Here is a 22,950-nt window from a genome sequence, read left to right as displayed (position 1 = left end):
TTGGATCCCGCCGGATTTAGCAACTTTTGGAACAGAACTCATTTTTCCTCACCTGATTTCTCCATTTTCTCAAAATACTTTCAACACGAAGAGTTTACTGTATGGGACTGCTTAAAATGAGCATGTTTCTGTCAAAAAGTTCAATTCGATTGAAAAGGAACTTTTCAATATACTCCTTAAGGTGTAAAAATTTAGTTTTGTGCGACTGATATGGGCTTGATCTTTAAAACTGAAATGAATTATTGCCATCAAATGCCAAAACGTGGCGCCGAAGCCATGTGTTTTTGATGGAAGTCAGCAACAGATATTTTGCTTACACTCATACACGATACCAAAGTACTCTTGTTGTTGGCGGTTTTCTTTTATATATATACATATCATTATTCAGTAGAATGCCAACTAATTTAATCTTGTCATATTTTTTCACATATATTTATATTCATATTTACAAAAAAAAAGACACTCGATAAAAACACTTGGCACACAGGCAGAAGTGAGAAGTTTAGATAAAAAGACTATGAGGGAGAGAGAATAATATTTAGAGATATGAGAGGGGCAGCGGTGACGAAAACGATCACCACAACGTATAATTAATTAAATGGACTCAATTCATCCCTCCCCCGCGATGAACAATCACGGGCAACGCCTCAGTAAGCATCGCATTGTGATGTCACGCGTTAGATGACGTCATCAGTCTCTCCTGTAGAGTCTGATGATGCCCTCTTCGTGCATTTTCTTCCACAATTCGCGCTCGTTGTCGACATCGTGCGCGCCCGTCGAAGCCTTCGTGTGCTTGACGAATGCATGGTCGTAGAAATGTAGCGTGAAACGAGGGTCGTAGCCAAAGCCGTAGAGAGTGACTTCGTCACAAATATGAATGGCTAACAATGTCACTAAGGCACCTATTAAAAGAGTATGAAAAGCAGATTTATAGAAATGTAACTTTTTTCGATGTTATAGTCATGCACACACCTTTACTATATTGATATCATATCATATTATATCATATCATATCATATCATAAAATCATATCATTATCATATAATACATCATATCATATCATATCATATCATATATCATATCAAATCATATATCATATATCATATCATATCATATCATATCATATCATATCATATCATATCATATCATTTTATCTCATATTGCATTCGTGTATCATGCCAATTGACCGAGATAACCTTGATCACTAACCACTATTGATTAACCAACAACTGACCAATGTATACCCCGGGTATATACCTCACCTGTTGTGGGTCTGAAGGATTTACCGTTCAGAAACCGTGTGAAGACGTAGCGCGCGAAGTCAGGATGGAGGAGCTTGAGTCTGGAGGCAGAAACCGGTGGTTTGGGTAGGGTACTAGGCAGCAAATTAGCATGAAAAGACGTTTTAAACCATAGTAATGTAGTTCTATACGCACTCGATAAGTCGTTATGGATGAATATGATATTACATTCATGATATTTGGGTGACATACTTACGAAAAGCTCTTTTTCGTATTTACAACAAAAAGAAGCAATGGTTGGGTTTTTTTTTTTTTTGGTTTTATCTTTTATTTTTGATAGGAGTACTTAGTAGTATGCAGTGTGCCATAAAATGATAATAAAATCTTTAAAAAAGGAAACTTGAATACATCATGTTTTTCAAAACTTACTAATTGCGTGAAGATGTTTTGAACAGAGGAGGGGGAATCTCTCTAACCATGTGCTCAGCATAATCCACATCGTATTGCTTAAACATGGCGAACACGGCGAGTGTGTCCTGAAACAAACGAAAAAGAAAGAAAACTTTAACGAAACATTGCTATAATGACGATGAAATTCGATGGACTCAATCGAATCATGAATTTTTGTTAAATTTGCTTTCTTCCTTATCACGTTATTAACCGGGCAGACAATAATAATTCTATTACTTTGTATATACTTTACTGCAAAGAAAGATACACCCGTATCATAAAAATGATATAACGACTTGAGTACTAATAATGACGTATAAATACTGAGCATAAGTATCTGTTCTGTGTGTTTGCTTGCTATCAGTGTTTGGTAGTTATCATCTGCGTTACTGTTCACCTATCAGAAAAAGGTGTGCAGTATGAAACGCGTTCGAATATATTTTTTCCTCTGCAAAAGTTCCACAAAATTTCACTTTTCACTTTTCATGCATTCCCTTCACTTGTTGATGACGTTCACAGTAATATTATTCCCCCTGCCTTCGGAAAGAGGCGCATGTAATACCCAGCGATCTTTCATTATGCTACAGAAAAATGAAAATATATTGAATTCTCCTTTTATTTCTATTTGTCTTTGTCCACTTGTGACAGCAAGAATTATTATAGTCTTTTATCCAGCCATGGCGCTACTGACCCTATATAGTAATTTATAACTTTTGAACGAATTGTCCGATTTTTCTCAAACTACATATTCCTTGATATCATCTATAACTCGATATTTCTGCATTCACTTGTGACTTAATGTACACATATTTGGGTTTCATTTCCCTTTAAGAAATTGTTTTTTCGTTGGTCTGTGATATATATATATATATATATATATATATATATATAATAATATATGACATAATCTTGATTTTAATAAATAATCCGAATTTTCGAGGATCCTTCCTCTTCATCAGGGATGACTGAAGAGGAAGGATCCTCGAAAATTCGGATTGTTCATTAAAATCAAGATTGGCATTTAATGCATTCCACTGTTGTGACATTATTATTGCTATTTCTAGTACTGCCAGTACGCGGAGCAACTACAATAATATGTATATATATATATATATATATATATATATATATATATATATATATATATATATGTATATGAATATACAAGAAGAACGAGTCTCAAATACGCCATGGATCCAACAAGAAGGTGTTTTTTTTTTATCACAAAATTTTCAGCCTGCCTCAGCATGTGCACTACACTGACGAAGGCCTGAGGCAGGCTGAAAATTTTGTAATAAAAAAAACCTTCTTGTTGGATCCATGGCGTATTTGAGACTCGTTCTTCTTATAATTACAACATTCGAAGTCCAACACGTGGAAAGTTCCAAGATATATATATATATATATATATATATATATATATATATATATATATCGATGAAGAGTTTGTTCGCAAAAACCGATAAGTCCATAGTTGCCAAATGGAGATATTTGTGATTAAAGGTCGAGAAAGATAAAGAGAATAATAAGAAAATTTTTGCTTCTTTTGAACAAAACTTCAAAAATGTACCTTTGTATGTAGTGACCAATATATCATTTAAAAGGTATTATTTTGTACTTTATGACAGAGACCATACTTCAAAATCTACAAAAATGGACTTATCGGATTTGGCGAACAAACTCTTTATACATATATATATATAATAAATGAAATTAAACGATCAGTTCCATTTGTTGATGTGTCAATAAATCAATGCGTAGTTTTTATAATTTTTCATTTCCTCAACAAGAACAATGAGTAGAAAGGCAAACCTTGTCCTTTACCGCACTTGGATACAAAGACTCTGGAAAAAATACGTAGACGCTCGTCTTTTCACCGACATCTTTTGCAAAACGCTTGCCGGCTAAGCCTCGGTTCAATCTTGAGAGAAGAGAGAGGGAATGGGGGTAAAAAAGGAGAGAAACTGAGTATAATATCTTTTTTACTGGCAGAGATGAACAAAAAAAACATTTCAAGAAATATAATTTCTTAAGCCAATGATTACATAAGCTTACAAGAGATGGAAAAAAAAAACCTTAGAGAAAAAGTATTTTCACACTACTTTTGAAATTTACTGCGTGTACCTGTATGTATAGGTTTGTGTGTGTGGAGGTGTGTGTGCGTGTGTGGGGGGTTCTTTTTTTTTGGGGGGGGGGGGAGTTCACTGTCGTCCCTCAATTTCTGCCAGGAATGAATACAGTTAACATCATGATGCAATATTAAAGCATTATCATTACATACTTGATTTGTCGCTCCCCGCAGTAGGCCTCAGAAAAGCAGCGAAATCATTACCTGAATACAAGATCGTGACTGTCAATTTCCACGCCCACATTGGATCCATTGAGGATCCCTCCAGAACCAACGACAGCACACCGTAGACACTGAGGGCGTTCTTCAAGAAGGAAGAGAGGCAGGTTGGTGAAGTTGCTGTTCGTGGTCATAGCAGCCAATTCTGAAGAGCCATATAGTAAACACAGTAAAGTCATTAAACCCACTGCTTCTGAGATGATATAGTTATTTCGTATAAAATTTCGTAGCATCCGGTTACGTCATGCAGTCGGTTAAAGGGATTATGCAAGATTGACTGGTATCGATCTATAATAGGCCTACCCTCATTATCTCTCATATGTGGCTACAAAATATCTAGTGTCATGTAGTCTGGTAGGAATGGGGGGTCCCCATGCACCCCCCGAACACATTTTTTTAAATTACTTTTTTGTAACCCTTAGGGTGTCTAGTTAATGAATTTTTTTGTTCCCAAGAAAAAATCGTGTCCCATGGGGGTCATTGGCGGCCATCTTGGCAGCCATCTTGGATTTTCAGGGAAAATCATTATCTTCCATAACTTTTGAACTACACAGCATAAAATTATAAATAAAGCACTTCTGCAGGGTAAACATGACACAAGAAATCGATTGCAATGGTTATTTACATGATTAAAGCAAGTCTGAAACAAGAAAAGCCTAAAAACATCCAAATTTTGGTGTCATTTTCACCGAAAACTACCCAAATATCTTAACTTTTGAATTACACAACATACAGGGACAAATAAAACAGTAATTCAGAGTTAATACGGCATGATGAATCGTTTGAGAGAGTTATTTACATGATTAAAGTAAGTTACATACAAGAAAAGTCCAAACATGCGAGGAAAACCAGTGTCGTTTACTCTAGAAATATTCGCAAGTAGTCTATATACATATATACATGACAACCTCATACCTCCTAAGAGTAAACTTACCTCTTTTTCTTAACAGTCTGGTAGGAAAGGGGGGGGCGTGCACCCTCCTTTTTGTATCCCTTAGGGTGTCTATTTGATTTTTTTTTTGTCTCCAAGTAAAAATTGTGTCACATGGGGGTCGTTGGCAGCCATCTTGGATTTGCGAGGAAAATCATTAGTTTGTATAAGTTTTGAAGTTTGCAACATACAAGGAAAAATAAAACATTTTTTCAGGGTAAATGTGACATGAGGAATCGATTGAGATGGTTATTTACATGATTAAAAAATGCTTGATACAAGAAAAGTCCAAAATATGAAAAATTCTGTATTGGTTACACTGAAAAGTACCCAAATAGTTCAACTTTTGAACTATACACAACATAAAGGGACAAATAAAACATTTCTTCAGACGAAACACAGCATGAGGAATCAATTGAGATTGTCATTTACATGATGAAAGCAAATTTGATACAAGAAATGTCCCAAAAATGAAAAATTAAGTGCTGTTACTCTGGAAATGGCCCAAATATTTCATGCTACATACAAATGTACATGACAAATTGCATACCTCACAAAAGTGACTAACAACTCTGTCTTTAGATCATTGCCCAAATAGGCCTTTTTTGTTTTGTATCAAAAACATTAAATAGAATCTGAAGAAAAAATTAATTTCAAGCATTGTCACCCCTCACTTGAATAGAAATAAGAATGTAAGCACTGTGATAATTCATATGCAAATATCCTTAAAAAGAGGTGACACATGATAATAATGTTGATCACAACACTTAAAAGTGACTAATGGACAAAGATAAAACTTGAACTGAAATTTAACACTCTTTGTGCGCATTCAATTTCGTTTCATTTTATATTTAAAACGAGTTTGAGTTGGGATATATTCAAGGAAACAATCACTGTGTCAAAATGTCGAGCCGATTTCAAAAATTTAGATGCCAAAATGGTTTCATTTATTCCCAGGTTAAAAAAGCAGTTCATTCATATGTATTTGTTTAAAGTTTATTGTCCGAAAACAAAAAGAGAAACATTTCATTTGACAGCCGGAAATCTAGCCTGTGAATAGGAACTGTATATCAATGTGGATTGCTGCTACTTTAATTTAGAAATATTTGCATATGAATCGCTTTTGTGCTTACATCCTGTATGCATTCAATTCAAATTCACATTGATTGGAATTAAGTTTCCTTTCGAATTCTGTTAAAAGTATCTGATACAAGATGCAATATTCAAGCTATTATCAAAAGACATAATGATATTTTGAAAGGGTTAGTCACATACCGATTAGTAATTGGCTGAACGCAGTCACGTGATGGAAGTACATTCGTTATGTTCGCCCATGGGCAAACATTCTTGTAATGTTCTCCCATGGGAAAACATTTCCACGTGACAAATGACAGAATTAAGGCCTAGGACCGCACTGCACTTATAACCTCCCTCAATAGCATTTCAGACCCTTCGGGTGGAACATTGGGTATGTTCCCTCCGCCGCCAGTCATCATCTATATATTTTAACATCTGTGACATGTGTATATGCTTTTCATGAAGTATGGAATTAACGTATATTGAAAAAATATAAAGTAACACAATATGACTTCACTTTTCTTAAAAAGTACTCTGAATGCTCATCCTGTGTAACTGTACAAACCACAGAAGCGGTTATGCGATATATCAGGTTTTAATTTCACACTTCTTTAATTTCTATACTGGTAGTCATCATCAAAACGATCATTGTAATCAATGTTTGGCTCTTCTTCTTCATCCTCCTTCATTTCCTCAGTAATTTTCTGAAGAAGTCAATGAGGGAAGTCGGAAAGATAGGGCCACTTGACCACACTGGCTCCATCATAATAAAGGCTACCTTCTGCCATCCTTGTCCAGAATCAAAGGAGTCATATACAGAGCACCAGAAGATTGGTTGGTCAGCTCTCTTTAAGATGGCAAGGCGATGGGTCACACATTTAATGTGTGGGATAAGGTTGTCTCTGCAAGGTGTATATGAGCATGAAGAAATCCACATTGGAGTTTGTCGTCATTGTTCGCCCTCTCCCATCATCTGCTTTGGATGATGCTTTTGTAAATAGACTTCTCCACCTCTTATGGTCATACATTAGGCATGTGAATGCTCCAATGTCTTCTGTCACCTCTTATTGGCTCTACAGACCACCCATCTCCAAGGTTTACGTGGGGGACAAAAAACATTGGCACATTTTAAAGTCATGTTGTAAGATTTCAGCAGTGTTCAATATAATGTAATATTGAACAATCTACCACATTTCAGTAAAATATTGCAGAGATTATAATGTCAAACTACTCTCTCCCGAATGCTGTATGGTACGTGGGGTGGCTTTGTAGATTCTTTAGGGGTCCGACTTTGCCCCTACTCTTGAAGGCACTTGTTACATCTTCCCCTGTAAACACATGTCGTCCAAGTATTGTGGTACAGTAGCCAGCTCCCTTTGATTCTGTATGCCAGTTCAACGACATTCACAATCTGGCAATGCTCGACAGTCCATTTATCAAGGAGGATAGTGAGGGTGACGGTTAGACGGCAGCTCATGGATAGAGCTTATTGTCTCCTGGGATGAATAATAAGGTGAACAAAAAGAATGTAACAGGAATCACTTAAGCTTCAGAGAATGTGATTTCTGTTACATTCCTTTTGTTTACACAATGATTATGTTCCAAGAGACAATGGCGCGATATCCATGAGTGACTGTCTAACCAGTAGAAGGAGACGGACACCAGGGTCGTGCTCTACCTCAAGTGCGCTGCTAAGCTTGGGTACAAGGTAGCTTTGGTGAGGAATCCAGACACACATTTTCTTGATCCCCTTGATCCATGCTTAATCCATTCTACAATGTATATTAGTATCTTTCTTAATAAACGGACTGTCACGTATTGCCAGGTTGTCAATGTCAATTAACTTGCATTTATATAGAATCAACGGGAGCTCATATACTGTATACCAAAATACCTGGACTGTATTTGTTTACCGGGGAAGATGTAACAATTAAAGTGCCTTAATGGGTATTGGAAAAGTTGGACCCCTAAAGAATCTACAAAAGCCACCCCATATACCACATAGCATTCAGGTGAGAGTTGTTTGATATCATGATTTCAGAAGTATTTTACTGAAATCTAATAAGTTGCTCAGTATTATATTATAATAAACACTACTAAAATCTTCGCATATGACTTTACAATATGCCAAGTTGAGTGGTTTTTTTTCCTCACAAATCTTGGTGATGGGTGGTCTGTGGAGCCAGAGGTGACAGATGACATTGAAGCATTCACATGCCTAAAATGTATAGCGAGGCCCGGGAGAAGTCTATTATAATGGCGTTCGCAGCATCATGCTGAAACAGATGGTGGGAGAGGGCGAGCAACTGATGACCAAATCCAAGGTGGATTTCTCCTTGCTCCCACCTGGCAGAGGCAACCTTATTTCACACTTTCAATGTGTGAACCATGGGTACCACCTTGCCATCTTCAAGCGATCTGACTAGCCAATCTTCTGGTGCGCTACCTCTTTAATCCTGGACAAAGGTGGCATAAGACAGCCTTCGGTATCATGGATCCGGTGTGGTCAAGTGGCCCTATCCTTTCCACTTCCCTCATTGACTTGCTTCAGAAAGTTACTCCGTAGACGGAGGAGGATGAAGAGGAGGAGCCAGACATTGATTACAATGATCGTTTTGATGATGACTGGAAATTACCAGAAGTGTAAAACCAAAAGCTAACATATTATCGCTTACCGAATCTGTGGTTTGTATAATTGCATAGGATGAGAATTAAGAATATGTTAGACAAATTAAAGTCATAGAAAGAGAGAGAGGATTTCTGACTGTCAAGTGATTTTCATATGTTTGTTTTCAGACAGGAAGGCTTTAAACAAATACTTTTGAATGAACCATTTTAGCTTAATCTTAAATAAGTTTTAATGATAACAATCTGACACCTAAATTGGTGAAACCGACAGAGCATTTTGGTAAAATGATTTCCTTTATGAAAATACACTTACTCAAACTCTTCAAATACAAAATTATATGAAATAGAAGATGCACACAAAAAGTGTTCAATGACATTTTAGGTTTGAATTTTGTCGATTAGTCACTTTCACATGTTGTAATCAAAATTTGTATGTTCACCTCTTTCGATCTGCTTTTTTAGGGGTATCTGCATATGAATTGCCATCGTGCTTACATTTTTCATTTGATTTCAACAAGTGAGGCGTCAAAATGCTTGGAGTTGCATCGTTGCATTTTTTTTTTATATACAAAACACCATATTTGAGCTATGATCTAAAGACAAAGTGCCAAGTCACTTTTGTGAAGTAGTTTGTCACGTATGTATACGGATTTTGGGTACTCTACAGTGTAAATGACACCAAATTTTTCGTATTTTGGACTTTTTGTATCAAACTTGCTTTAGTCATATAAATAACCATCTCAATCGATTCCTCATGATACAGTTACCCTGAAGGAAATGTTATATTTATCCCTGTATGTTGTGAAATTCAAAAGTTACAGAATTTACTGATTTTCCTCTCAAATCAAAAATGGCCGCCAATGACCCCCCCCCCCCCCCCGACACGATTTTTACTTGGAAACAAAACAAAAAAAATCATCAAATAGACACCATAAGGAATACAAAAATTTAGGGTGCATGAGGATCCCCCATTCCTACAAGACTATTAAGACTTTAGTGGTTAGTCAATCATATGAGGTATATTGTCATGTAGGTATATGGACTATTTGGGCAGAGCAAACAACACTGTTTTTTATTCGCATGTTTGGATTTTTCACGTATCATAATTGCTTTAATCATGTAAATAACAATGTCAATCTATTCCTCATGCCAAATTTACCCGGGAGAAATTATTTATTTGTCCTTGTATGTTGGAAAGTTCAAAGGTTATAGAAATTAATGATTTTCCTCGTAAATCCAAGATGGCTGCCAATGACCCCCATGCAACATGATTTTCACTTGGAGACAAAAAGAATCAAATAGACACCCTAAGGGATACAAAAAGGAGGGTGCATGGGACCCCCCATCCCCCATTCCTACCAGACTGTTAAGAAAAAGACGTTAGTTTACTCTTAGGAGATATGAAATTGTCATGTATATATGTATAATATAGACTATACTTGGGAATATTTCTAGAGTAAACGACACTCGTTTTCCTCACATGTTTGGACTTTTCTTGTATGTAACTTGCTTTAATCATGTAAATAACTCTCTCAAATGATTCCTCATGCCATATTAACTCTGAATTACTGTTTTATTTGTCCCTGTATGTTGTGTAATTCAAAAGTTAAACTATTTAGGTATTTTTCGGTGAAAATGACACCGAAATTTGCATATTTTAGGCTTTTCTTGTTTCAGACTTGCTTTAATCACGTCAATAACCATTGCAATCGATTCCTCGTGTCACGTTTACCCTGAAGAAATGCTTTCTTTATAATTTTATGCTGTGTAGTTCAAAAGTTATGGAAGATAATGATTTTCCCTGAAAATCCAAGATGGCTGCCAAGATGGCCGCCAATGACCCCCATTAACTAGACACCCTAAGGGTTACAAAAAAGTAAGTTAAAAAAATGTGTTCGGGGGGTGCATGGGGACCCCCCATTCCTACCAGACTAATGTGCCATATCGGTATTTAGGATAATTTTCAATTTTGCTTTTCTTCAGATTACTTAGATAAGCCCACAAAAACCTTTCGAACAAAAATTTTGTCAATGACATGCTATGTGAATTATCACTGATAGTTTCCCTGCAATCATGGCAATGTGTCTTGTTAATCTATGATCATCAACAATCATGGAAACGCATGCAATATTATGCTCCGTTCAGGGACATCCAAATGAACTGTCTTTTGTTAATCATGTTAGTACTTTACTACAGAGATTGACAGATGATGTTAGTGACAGAATCTTTGTTTTGGAAGATTTCTTAATGGCGTATACCAAGTACAGCAATAATCTAAATAAAAACTAGATATGTCGTCTTTGGGACATGATATGGTATAATTTTGAAATTGATAGGCAGAGGACTTTCTGAGCTAACCTCTGCACAACTTTTGGGGAGAAATAAAGAAAGGAGAATAAAGAATCAGTACAGATACAGGAGGTGATCCGAGAGGGTACTCAGATCACCTAATGATAGAAAAAATAATGTTAAAATACATGACACATATTTAGATATTCTTTTGGCTACATAAGTTATACGTTATGCCGAGGGCATGATATGAATCAACACATGTCAATATACATTTGCCTTGCATTGGCCCTTAAACTCATCAAGATAGGGTCATTATGATTGTTGTGAGCTAGAATTCAAGGTGTGAACAGTTATAAACAAGAAAACTATACCTATGTTTGAGATCATTCGCACACTACTTGTTGTAAATCACGCATTTTGTAGATCTTAGTTGATGAGTCTTTTCATTAGTTCATGCATCTATATTGTCATGATTAATGTACTTGTGATTTGAATCCTCTAAGGGTTGAAGTTCGACCTTGCCATTCGATGGTTTTCCGCGATTTAATAGATTTTTATCGTTTGTTTAGAACACTATCCCTGCAGAACGACTCAAGAAGTTTCATCAAAAGCAAAAACACAATTCAAGAAGCACATAACAGATTAGTAGCTTCCAAAAACGTGGATATAAACTGTATATAAGCGCTAATGTTATTTCCTTTAAGTGCACGTCGACTTTCGTGACGGCAGAAATTAAAAAATGGTGTATGTTAACAGCAAACATCATCGATTACCATACGGTGGTACGCAGAACGTGTATTCAGTGAACAAACAATGCAGTAACCTGGCCAATGATGTAATGCATGTCGCCACTGGGTCGTGTTACCATCGATTTGGCTGCGTGTAAATATAAGATGTGCCATACTGTGATTTTGTTTCTTAATTCGCTCAATTCACAGCAGATGTTTGAAGTTAAATGCCACACCATCATGCTTACTTTGAAGGTAATTTATTTTTAATGGACTGCTTGGATTTTTGCAATGTCGCTTGAAAAAGAACTAACAATAATTTTTCTTTTATGGTATTAAAGTTTTATTTGAATATGATTAGAAAGACCGCATGTCTATTATATGTGTTGCTATTACATTATTACTATGGATGATCGGTAATCATGCTAACATACTGACAACCACGGAAACGTCACACATTGCTTAACACTATACATGTACATGGAAAGAATATTACTCACGTTTCCTATCGACTCCTCTGTAGCCGAATGGTAAGCGGTAATGTTGCAGTTTGTGGAAGTTCTGATAACCCCGTATATCGTCATAGTCTGAAAATAGTTTGATGTCTTCCATGAATCTCTCGCCGAACCATCTTGAAGTTCTGCTAATTGATCGAAGAGTCTTTGGGCACGTCTATGATATGTAAATTGGAAGTAACATCATGTCATTCCTTCAAACTTTCGGCATTGCTCTTTTTAAAACAATTTGTACGTATACGTGATTATTATCATGTTTTTCTTTACTACAATCAATATTGGATCTTATCATTTACTAGTACCTTATACTCTTATGGTTTTTATCATCACCAGTAAACCTGAAGAATAGCTGCTCACAATATCGCTTTATCTTTGTCATAATCTCTGTTTTCATCCATCGTCGATATTAGTTCTAGTTTTGTTATCATCTGCGTGTCCATGTAAATCATGATTATAACTGATATTATGTGGAAGCGTGATTATCTTCATCTTAGTACGGAATTTTACTATGTATAGTTTCATACTAAAGGAGAGTTGCAGGAGCAATTATAGCACTATAGCACTTGTACAAGTAAAGTATGTACAACTAGGCCCATAGCACCGAAGCAATTTTACATAATGTAAGTAGTAAGTAGTACTAGTAGTAGTCGTAGTATAGTAGTATCAGTAGTAGTAGTAGTAGTAGTAGCAGCAGCAGCAGCATTGGTATAGTAACAGTCGAGTAGTGGTGTAGTAGTAGTAGTAAAAGTATGGTAGTAGGAGACTATAGTATAGTTGTAGATAGTACCAGCATTTACAAGTATAAATTAGTAGTAAGCTGTTGGATGGTCAGATGTCGACTGTAACATACATAATTCATCACTGCCGCTTACAGATTTAGGAAGCGATGTGTCTTTGAGGAATGGCAGTTTATTGACGGGGACATTATCAATGTTGCTGGGGAACCTTGGTTCCTCCAAGGGAAGTTGCCGTAACATGTCCTCCTGTCGTTGGCGTTCGAGTATCAATTGCTGCCGGTGCGAGGTGGCTTCGCTTTGACGCTGCCCACTTGACCCATTCCTTTCGGCCACAAGTCTCCTTATGACGCTCATTGCCTCGTGGAATTCAGCTTGACCGTCCCGTCCCCTACCCGTGTCGTTCCACCTCTCCGCGACGTGTTGCAGAAGCGTTTCTAGTGGAACGCCTTTGTCTGACCCGGACTCACGGTCATACACGGTTACGGGAGAGCTGGAGTTTCGGTCTCGACCTACCATGAGCTCGTGTCGCATTGATTCAACTGCCCCGCTGGCATTCCTCAAAGTCTGCAAGGCATCCCTCGACAGAACATAAAACTTCTTGTGTACGTTGCGCGCTGAGAAGACCCTCTCATTGAAGGTCATTCCAACCAGGGTCACAAGAACGTATAAACTAACACCGGTGAGCGCAACATACATCGGGATGCGCGTGACGGGTATCCGGCAAGGTTTGGGGTGCATGCTGATGGATAGCTGTTTTATTGAGATATGCTGATTGGTAGCAACAAGCTGACTTTCAGATTCCACATGGAGACTGGTGTTCTCAGGATCTGAAGAGGAAGGGGAGAAATAATGAAACTCGTTTATTTCGTTCCTACAGAAGGTCCACAAAAAGGCCCACGAGTTCAACCCTTATTAGTAAATACGGCCCACGAGTTTGACGTAATGCGTCATGGGTCTTAACCAGTCTCGTGGGCTTTGGTTGTTTATAATTAATTGTCGAACTCGTGCGCCTTGTTTGCTTAGTGTCGAACTCGTGAATGCGCTCTATGACTCGTGGGCTGTATAATTCCCGGGTGTCGAACTCGTGACGTGCACCTGTTACACATACGCGTAGACTCCAGCAACCAAAAGTTTGTGGCGACCATGGACAACCACTCATCGACTTGTTGCTGACCGAATATCGTCCGATTGCCAAAAGGTTGCTGACCATGTGTAAACCATTTGATTACAGGTTGAACGCTTTGCGAACGCGTTGCGAACAACAACAGAATGATGATAGGCGACTGTGCATGCTGGCAGAAAGGCTTGCAAAGGGTCTTCAACTGGTCGGCTAATGGTAGGCGACTTAATGACGACCACTAGAAATTGGCCCGCCGATAGTTTGCTGATTTTCATTCCGGGCTCGGCAACATTACTTCAGGATTACATTTAATGCCGACGCATGTGAACGTAGACGCTCTAAAAAAATGTTTTCAGCAGAAATTATTATTAAGTGCAATCTGGTTGGCAACCACTTGGGAAATGGTCTACGATCAGTCTTTATGTGGTCGGCAATTGGTCAGCAACTGGTTGCAACTGGTTGCCTACTAAACATGCAAAGAGTGTGACACCACTGCAGACCAGTCCTAAAGGGTTAGCAACCAGTTTGCAGTTGTTGCCGAAATTTTTTTACAACCATTTTCCAACTCCAAAAAAAAAAAAAAACTTTTTTACGACCTGTGACAACCTACTGCCGACCACTGACCAGTGATTTCAGAGGTCTTAGATTCCATAAAATGGTTGGCGACCGGTTTTCGCTCTGTGTGACCAGGACCTAACCTCTAATAATCAAAACGAAACGCAATTCTTCCATGGCCCTATTGCATAAGTAGGTGCAATCCAACATATCTAAGTCAGAAAATCAAACATAAGTCGGTATCAGCAAATCAGAATAAAGTATTCCTAATTATGTTTGATATTCTGACTTATGTTTGATTTCAAATTCCATGCAACAGGGCCCAGTGTTCATTGGATATCACATCACAAGAAGTATTCATTCTTTGAAAACGAATAAATTCAAGTTTAGTCATGCAAAAATGTATCTTTCTGGACTGACATCGCTCTATTCTTTCTAAATGCTTAGATTTCCCTTTGGTAAGCAGAAAACTTGGAGTTTATATAGCATAGAAATGCAAATTACGGGACAATCATTTATTCATATGGTTATTACATGCGCGTTCTTCTAAAATAGTTGAGGGGAATTGATCATGCTTGCGAAAGGGGCTGCAGCAAGTATGATGTTTGTAACCATGGCAAGAATAATCAAAAGGATAAAAAAAATTCTATAACAATAATGAAAGAAATATGGTGGATGGGCATAACAAACAGTGAAAACAAACAGGCCTTACAACCTAAACTGACTGCAATGAATCTCAAAACCGCCGTTGATTCTATATGTATATAAATGTCCCTAACAGCACACACGCCCTTTCCAAACATAGATTCTGTGTACTACACAAGAGTGAAAGCATCGTATAATATCTATATCATGTGGGGGGTTTGACTCAATTGACCAGGGTAAAGTCTATAACGTCACATAGCGCTTTAAGCACCAAAACGTTGTGGCATAGGGGCACTTTAACACTACCACTGTTATATCGACACTAACTGATGATATTTGCACTTCGAGTCAATGCTTGATTTTTATTGTTTAACAACGTGAACATGAGCTGAACATGCTTACCTGTAACTTATTGGAAATAACATTCAATTAAAGGTTCAATCTTTACATTGTGATAACATAGTATCAGTATATTTTTTCTAAAACGTGACTAAAATCATACTGTAATAATGACAGAATTTTGAATATCAATGATTTGAAATACTTTTCAGTCGACTGGACGATGCACTTTAAAACAATAATTGGTTATCCCTTAATCTCAAATGGCGGCCTTGGGAACAAATTGAAAAGATGATTTTGAACACATTGAATAAGAACTATGGAAACTAGAAAGCAGAAGGAAAAAAAGCAAAGTGGACTTCCGAAAGCACAAGGAGTTCGTGTTTGTGCCTCGCACATGGGTGAACATATGAACAGAGCCACTGTAAGTCGGGATTTAAACTTTCAATAGAAGTTAATTGGTTTGTGTGTGAACACAACCGCTATCTCTCTCATTAGTGGATCAATTTAAGTGAGGGCGAACATTCATTGGTATGCTGAAGGAATGATATGATCGCGGACAAAATTTATTTTGATCTTCTGTGTGATGATTTCGATATCGATTTTGGAGGCGCTAATATTTAAGTCCACATTCGGGCGTTCTTGGAACGTGTCAATATTATCGAATTCGGATTGGTAAAGAAGACAGCGTTTTAGAGATGATAAGTGTGCTGCTTTTCCTCGCACACGTTTAATTATGATCGTTCAGTTTGAGTATCAATCAGGATATATAGCGGCAATATCGCTATTGTGAGTATTTGCATGTTTCACAGCCAGGTCTAAGCCGTAAATCATACATTATTCTATGTGAAGGGAATGATTATGAGGTTGTGCAGACACCCATGAGAAATATGCATGAAGTACTGGATGAAAGAGACAACAATTTTGTTGGGGAGTCGTTCAAGCAATTTAATGTCGTCATAACGCCGCGCATGCTCATGATTTTTTTTTTGTTTTACTTCTTCTTTTGAATTAGATATACGTATATACACTCAGCAACAAAAAAAGAAAGAAAGTAAACACATTTCCATGTTCATATTTTCTTGTATAAGATTCCAATAAAAATGAAAAAAAAAATACATCAGTTCCAAGGAAATTCAGCTGTCTTCAAACATGATAGCTGTAATAATTGAACACAACTTGAAACTAAGAGAGAACACATTTCTTTATCTGTTCCAATGTGCAAAACTGAGCAAAAATAAAAATATACAAGCAAATTGAAATTCAGTCATATCGCACAGGAAAGCAAAACATATGTTTTGTTTAAATCATTGAATTTCTTCTTTTTTTTCACTTTCCCCTCTTTCCCACAATTCTCTTTATCAAAATAGTATGGTCTAATTCAGTTTGTAGTTTTTAAAGAGAACCTGCCTTACTGAGGTAAAGAAGATCGCATGGAAATTGGTTGCCATGCGATTGTACTCATAGCGACTGCAGCATTCAGTAGGTTATTCGCAAGATCAATAAATTGAGTTGCTAAGCTGCATTACGCTGAATGTGAATGCTTTCATTTCATGATTATCTATGACATTGTCGATCAACCGGTTGATTATCGATTGCAAGTGGGAGAGAGGGAGAGACAGAATGACATAAATGAAGAAAAATAAAGAAAGAAAAAAGAAGAAAAGGGAACTACGACTTAACTCACAGCAATCAAAACATAAATCACCGAAAAAAAAACCTGAATGAGTTTAAGTGGCTTAGTCTTAATGGTCATTAAGAGTGTTTGAAATTGACGAGAAAAGAGGTACTTACAATTTCGCAATCGTGCTTCTAAAAAAATGTTGGTGTAGCAAGCTTGAAATGATGCGTTGCGTTGTCGACATCCCTTCGCTTGGAAAACTCACCCATGTTGACGTACGTCGCGAAGGAGATATGATTGCCCTGATTTATTTTGCTTCTTTTCTCTTTTACTGTCAACCTTATCAATATCAGCACTGTCTATCTGTACTGGCTGAAAGCATGACGGATTTCCCGAAATTTTAGAACTGTTATTCAACACAGTTATTGGTAATGGTGTAGGCGTCTGTCCGTACTATCCTACCATACCTCTTTGATTGTGCGTACACGACTGACGAGAATGTCCACGTTTCGACGACAAAAACTCGACATAATTTCAAGTACTCCGCAGCTTTTTTTTTTGGGGGGGGGGGAGGGAGGGGCGTGCACGTGCTCTGAACTGATGAATTATAGGGTAGCTGTTGTGGCTGTGTGTTGCACCTGTTCATTCACCGTTATCCTCTTTTGATATGAAATTGATCGAATTACGAAAATTTGCTGACGCTGCGACGAACTAATATGAAACCCACCTTGATAGGGGGATGCAAAGGTAGAACCCGTCCTCAAACATGGGTTTCGAGTTACATAATAATTGTCACTTGAGTATTTATAGGCCCTCATCAAGTATGTCGACTTCAGAGCTCTTCCGGTTTCAAAAGCAAGAAAAAAAAGACATTAAAAACAAACAAACAAAAAACAAACAAAAGCAAAAAAGAAATCCAGAATGTACATAGATGCGCTCACACACAATCACATACACACGACACGCTTTCTCTCTCACACAAATACACACACACACACACACACACACACACACACACGCACACACACACACACATACACACACACACACACACATTTGTTGTTATCTATATTAGTATAAAATTTTACAGTCGAATGGATTGAACATAGTGGCAGATTTTTTTTTCTGAAGTATATAGTGATAGGCTATCCATCATCATATCTGACGAGAGCTAAGTGGATTTTTTTCCCCGCTGGTCCACGTTCTAATTGATCAGTCGTGTCGGTGTTTATGTGTATTCAAGTTGCGTTTTTCATTTCTTACAAGGTATTGTTTACCATTGGGAGCAGTGATTGAAAAAATGTTTGAGTTATCACATCTGATGCATTTGTGTAGGTCAGTTCTATCACAAAACACCCTACCATGTTTTTTTGTTGTTGCAATAGAGCCTAAAATATAAGAAGATATGACTATTTTTCTTCATAAACCATAACTGTAGACGGTTTAGTCAAAAATAATTTTATTACAACTATTGTTCACATTTTGTATATTGAACAATACTTAGCATTGATTATACTGATTAACTTGACTTAAATTGGTTGTTTGGTTTCTATCCCTAACTCACATTTTTAGAGCTATTTTGAAGCGATAAAGCTGGGTTTTGGTTTCATCTGCAAATGGTAGATAATGCCTTTAAAAGGGGAGTTCTCTTTGTCTTCACGCGGACCAACTATTAAACAGCGACAGGACATTTCAATGCGAACAGAGGGGTTTATGAAATATAGAGGGTAAACCTTCTGTTCTGTGCTGGGGTAATTATCGTTATACATGAATATTGAGCAGATCCCCCCCCCTCGTATTTTGTCATGATAAATGCTGATGTGATACGGTGTCGTTTATTCGTTTCTTTAACTTTTGTTTTACCAATCGTTTATTTCATTTCAGATATTGGAAGAACAAACAAAAAGAATTAAAAAAAAATCAAACAGAGAGGCGAAATAGTAATAGAATTCAATGCTAAGTCAAAGGTTAACGGCATGGGTGTGTTGGTGCTATTAATACCCCCATCTCACTAGACGGCGATTCCGCTACGATCACCAAAAATCGACAAAGCGCGGCGGATCGTGGCTTAATCGCTTTAAATCTTCTCCATCGTATCTTGAGCGGTTCAGAAGCGCGGAGGGTCGCCACCATCGCCATGGTCGGCGACCTCGCTACGGAAGTTTTGAACATGTCCAAAACTTCCGTAGCGAGGTCGCCGTGGTTTTAGAGCGTATCAAAATCGCCTCACGAGCGCATTAAAAGCGCCACATTCGTAACTCTGACGGGGTAGCAACGCATTAGGCGTAACTCAAGCGCACCGAAAGCGCCCATGAAAATGACCACTTTTACAGTATTACTTAACGGGAACCAACCATGAATGATAGAAAGTACTGCACAGACCAGGAAGGTGGACATGGAGAAAAACGTATAAAATCCTTTTTCCACGTACACTCAGTACGAATCTACTCTGTTTTCTAAATATATTGTTTGTTTGTCATATACCATTCCAAGTCAATGAAAGTAAATTCAGTTGTAATCTTTTCACATACAATGTAAATCATCATCAAATTGTCTCATTGTAGGATACAATTTGTAGTTTGCTCGTAGGCCGGTTCTTTAATATTATACACCAGTACATGTTTCACCCTTTTAATTGAATGGATGACTTAACTAATAGCGCAGTTTCACATCAGGTTCTAACTGGTGTGTTCTAGAATGCTAAGATGTAAGGGTAAAACCATATTCTGCATATCCATGTTGGTTTGACACTGGCATCTGCCTGAAGAAATTCAATCATGAAACCTACCCCGATCTCTCGAGATCGTAACATGAGCCCGGCGTAAACGTATCACTGTCGCTCCGATCGTATCACTGTTGTAGCGACGTCTTGATAAGCGTACGAATATCGCAATACGATCGCTTTGATCACAAAAGCAGCGCGTCTCGTCGGCTTGGAAAAGCGGCAAAAACGTGGCAGCGTCGTAGCATTATCGTGGCACTATTGCCTACAACGCAGGCTGAGCGTAGAGAAACAGTATATTACAGTGTAATCGCCTCGGAGGCCAAACATGGAGACGGACGGCGATTGCGCCACGATTTGTTAAATCGTCACAAATACGCTAAAATAATGTTTTTTCTTTTTATTTCTTTATCCCAAGTATGTCTATGTTTTTTATTTTATATCAATCATTTTCATATTTACCACAAAGGAAAAGCAAGTCAACCTTCACTATTTGTTATGGTTGAAATTTCTCAAGGTCAACATATGGGGGCGCTATTCATTACAATATAAAGAAATATTAAAAACCTATGATATGTCGCTCGGAATGGATACATATATTGGTATCATATTTCATATTTCCAAAATATTGAAATTTTGAGTTTGCAGATTGTAATATGATAAACGAATGATATTACAGGCAAAGCTTGTGTGAAGATAACACAAAATAAAAGGGTAGTCTTTGGAAAATGCTGTATTTTATTCTTATTTCATTTCTATTATATCTATTGTTTGATGCGTATGTCATATAGAAAATAAAGGAAATAATAAGAAGACCATTTCAGGGTAATTCACAACTATAATTACTTCACCCTTTGGTCCTTCAGCAAATTACAGCCAAGAAAACCCCCTTTTCATCCATTATTATATTGTTAACTGAAGTTGGAACAGAAAATCGTGCAAAATCTGACGAACATGGTTGTCAGTTTACGGTTGCCATGGCAACCAGCAATATCGGACATAGCTAAATTATACATCAAAATGTGCGCAATAAGATTTTAGGAAAAGTCACCAAATTTGGTTGAAATCGGGTTAAGGGTGTAGGAGTGGCAAACGAAAATATGGTAGGGGCACAATGTGTCCCCCCCCCCCTTGGGCTTTATAGGATTAAATTCCTTACCTTGTTATATTTCCTTTGTGTTGTCCTCTAAAATGATATTGAAAACACTCGAAGTTACAGTTATTAATTTGTATGTTTATACGTTTTGTTCTTTCAGATAGAAAGAAAGGAGAGTCATAAGATGCCATAATTATCGCCCAATGCAGAGGCCGTTATCTCTACCATAAAAGCTGTGACTGTACAGTACTGGTTGAGGTGAGGATTCAGCTTGTAACGTTTTGCGAGATATTTAACCACTCTATGAAATGTTAAAGAGCATACAATTCTAGGGGAATCAAAAGTTTATTTGATGAAAATCGGTTTTGAAATGACTGATATCTAAAAACAAGGAAGAACAAAGAGATCATATAATAAAAGTAGTGGCCTGTCAATTTCGTTAGGATCGCTTTTCAGTTGTTTTGATATCTCAGCCATTTCAAGGCCAATTTTCATCAAATAAATGTTGAATCCTTCTTGAAATTTTATGCTCCTTCATATTTCATAAGAGGTTTCTCATTGTCTCGCCAAAAATATTACAAACCTGAATCCTTACCTCAACCAGTACTGTACAGTAGTCCCTTAAGATATACATGAACCGTGTATAGTATACGTAAAACTATATCCTATTATACCCGTAATTATTATTATCTACTTCTTTTAAGTACTCCCATTCACTGTTTATATTTTGATGTGAACATTGTTGATTTTGTCACATAAATGATTTCAATAGGCCTAATTGTACAAGTGGAGAAATAGACAAACTGAAACTGAATCGGAACTATAGGAGGGGGAGGGAATGGTTAGAGAGACTCCGGTTTCAACTTCTGCCCATGCAAACCCTGTATTTTCTATGATGAGATAAGGTCCCGGGATAAGGTGCTCTTTATACCAATATTCAATGACCTCCTCCCTCTTTACACACGGTGTATCAATGTGGGCATTGCGGAAGGATTTATAATGATAACGACAGAATCTCTGCAAGAGCAGCGCAAAACTGGGAAAGGCTTTGTTTGATGAATAATGTCAGGATTACTTTCTGATGAGACTGGCTCTTTAAAATTTTCAAAGAGCAAACATGATATCCAGAGTATTTGTCCTCCATTTACTTCTGACCTGCGGATTCGTTTGATCTACGTAGACAACGTGTCTTCACTCGAACATCATTGTTTACATTTTCTGTACCATCTCGCTGCAGTTATATTCAGTTTTACTTGGTACACGTGCTAGCACTATTGAGCGTATAACATTCGACTCATTAATGTGAATTGAATTGAATTAAATTTATTGCCACTTCATGGGGTGGAACACCATGATCAGCAGAGCAGGCTTCCATAGGGGTCCACATACATATACATAAATAATGGTAAAAAGCGAAAAATACATCTTGAGTAAAAATAAATATCATGTATTCACAACAAAACATATAGAACGATACTAAGCACATGTCATGTGTAAAACAAGCTTAGATTCAAAAGTTAAATACATGTAACACAGCTGTAACAACTAATTTTTGGCAGTTATACCTTGAAATGAATAAAAAAAAAACAGTTGATTCCATTAAAATCCCTTAGATGAATAAAAATATGTAATATACAGCACATCAGCACATCAGCACAAATTTTTGCTTAGCCCCGGACCAACGATGGGGCTAAGCCCCCCCCCCCCCCCTTAGCCCCACCGTTGGTCCGGGGCTAAGCAAAAATTTACAAGTGTAAAAAGCCCTTATGATAACTAAATCAGGGCGCAAACTTGTAGTGAGAATATGGGGAGGTATGGTGCCCCCGGCGATTGAGTGCCATTCTAGATCGGTGTAAATCGTCCAGTTGGACAGATTTTCAAGAAATGTTTGATACAGACCTCAGCA

General features: G+C 37.3%; 1 protein-coding gene across 1 annotated transcript; it reads right to left on the bottom strand.

Moving 5' to 3' along the window:
• Window positions 1-155: 155 nt before the first annotated feature.
• Window positions 156-17,702, bottom strand: LOC139710846 (alpha-N-acetylgalactosaminide alpha-2,6-sialyltransferase 2-like). The gene is made up of 8 exons (XM_071622767.1): window positions 17,400-17,702; window positions 13,082-13,773; window positions 12,195-12,366; window positions 4,024-4,183; window positions 3,504-3,612; window positions 1,671-1,777; window positions 1,263-1,375; window positions 156-902 (listed from the first exon to the last, which is right to left on the bottom strand). The coding sequence occupies exons 2-8, from the start codon at window positions 13,682-13,684 to the stop codon at window positions 691-693; spliced, it is 1,476 nt and encodes a 491-aa protein (XP_071478868.1). The 5' UTR covers window positions 13,685-13,773; window positions 17,400-17,702; the 3' UTR covers window positions 156-690.
• Between the last annotated feature and the right edge of the window lie 5,248 nt (window positions 17,703-22,950).

This window comes from Diadema antillarum, unplaced genomic scaffold, assembly GCF_040938485.1.
Source record: "Diadema antillarum isolate AM-2024a unplaced genomic scaffold, OU_Dant_1.0 seq00001575_RagTag, whole genome shotgun sequence".
NCBI lineage: Eukaryota > Metazoa > Echinodermata > Echinoidea > Diadematoida > Diadematidae > Diadema > Diadema antillarum.
The sequence above is the reverse complement of the archived record's forward strand: the minus strand, read 5'-3'. Positions and strand labels throughout refer to the sequence as shown.

Excerpts from the sequence above, each read along its gene's own strand:
- LOC139710846 (XM_071622767.1), bottom strand. The coding sequence starts at position 13,684 with ATGCACCCCAAACCTTGCCGGATACCCGTCACGCGCATCCCGATGTAT. Across the intron at positions 12,367-13,081 it reads ACACATCGCTTCCTAAATCT|ACGTGCCCAAAGACTCTTCG; the intron begins GTAAGCGGCAGT and ends TACATATCATAG. Across the intron at positions 3,613-4,023 it reads AGTCACGATCTTGTATTCAG|ATTGAACCGAGGCTTAGCCG; the intron begins GTAATGATTTCG and ends TCTTCTCTCAAG.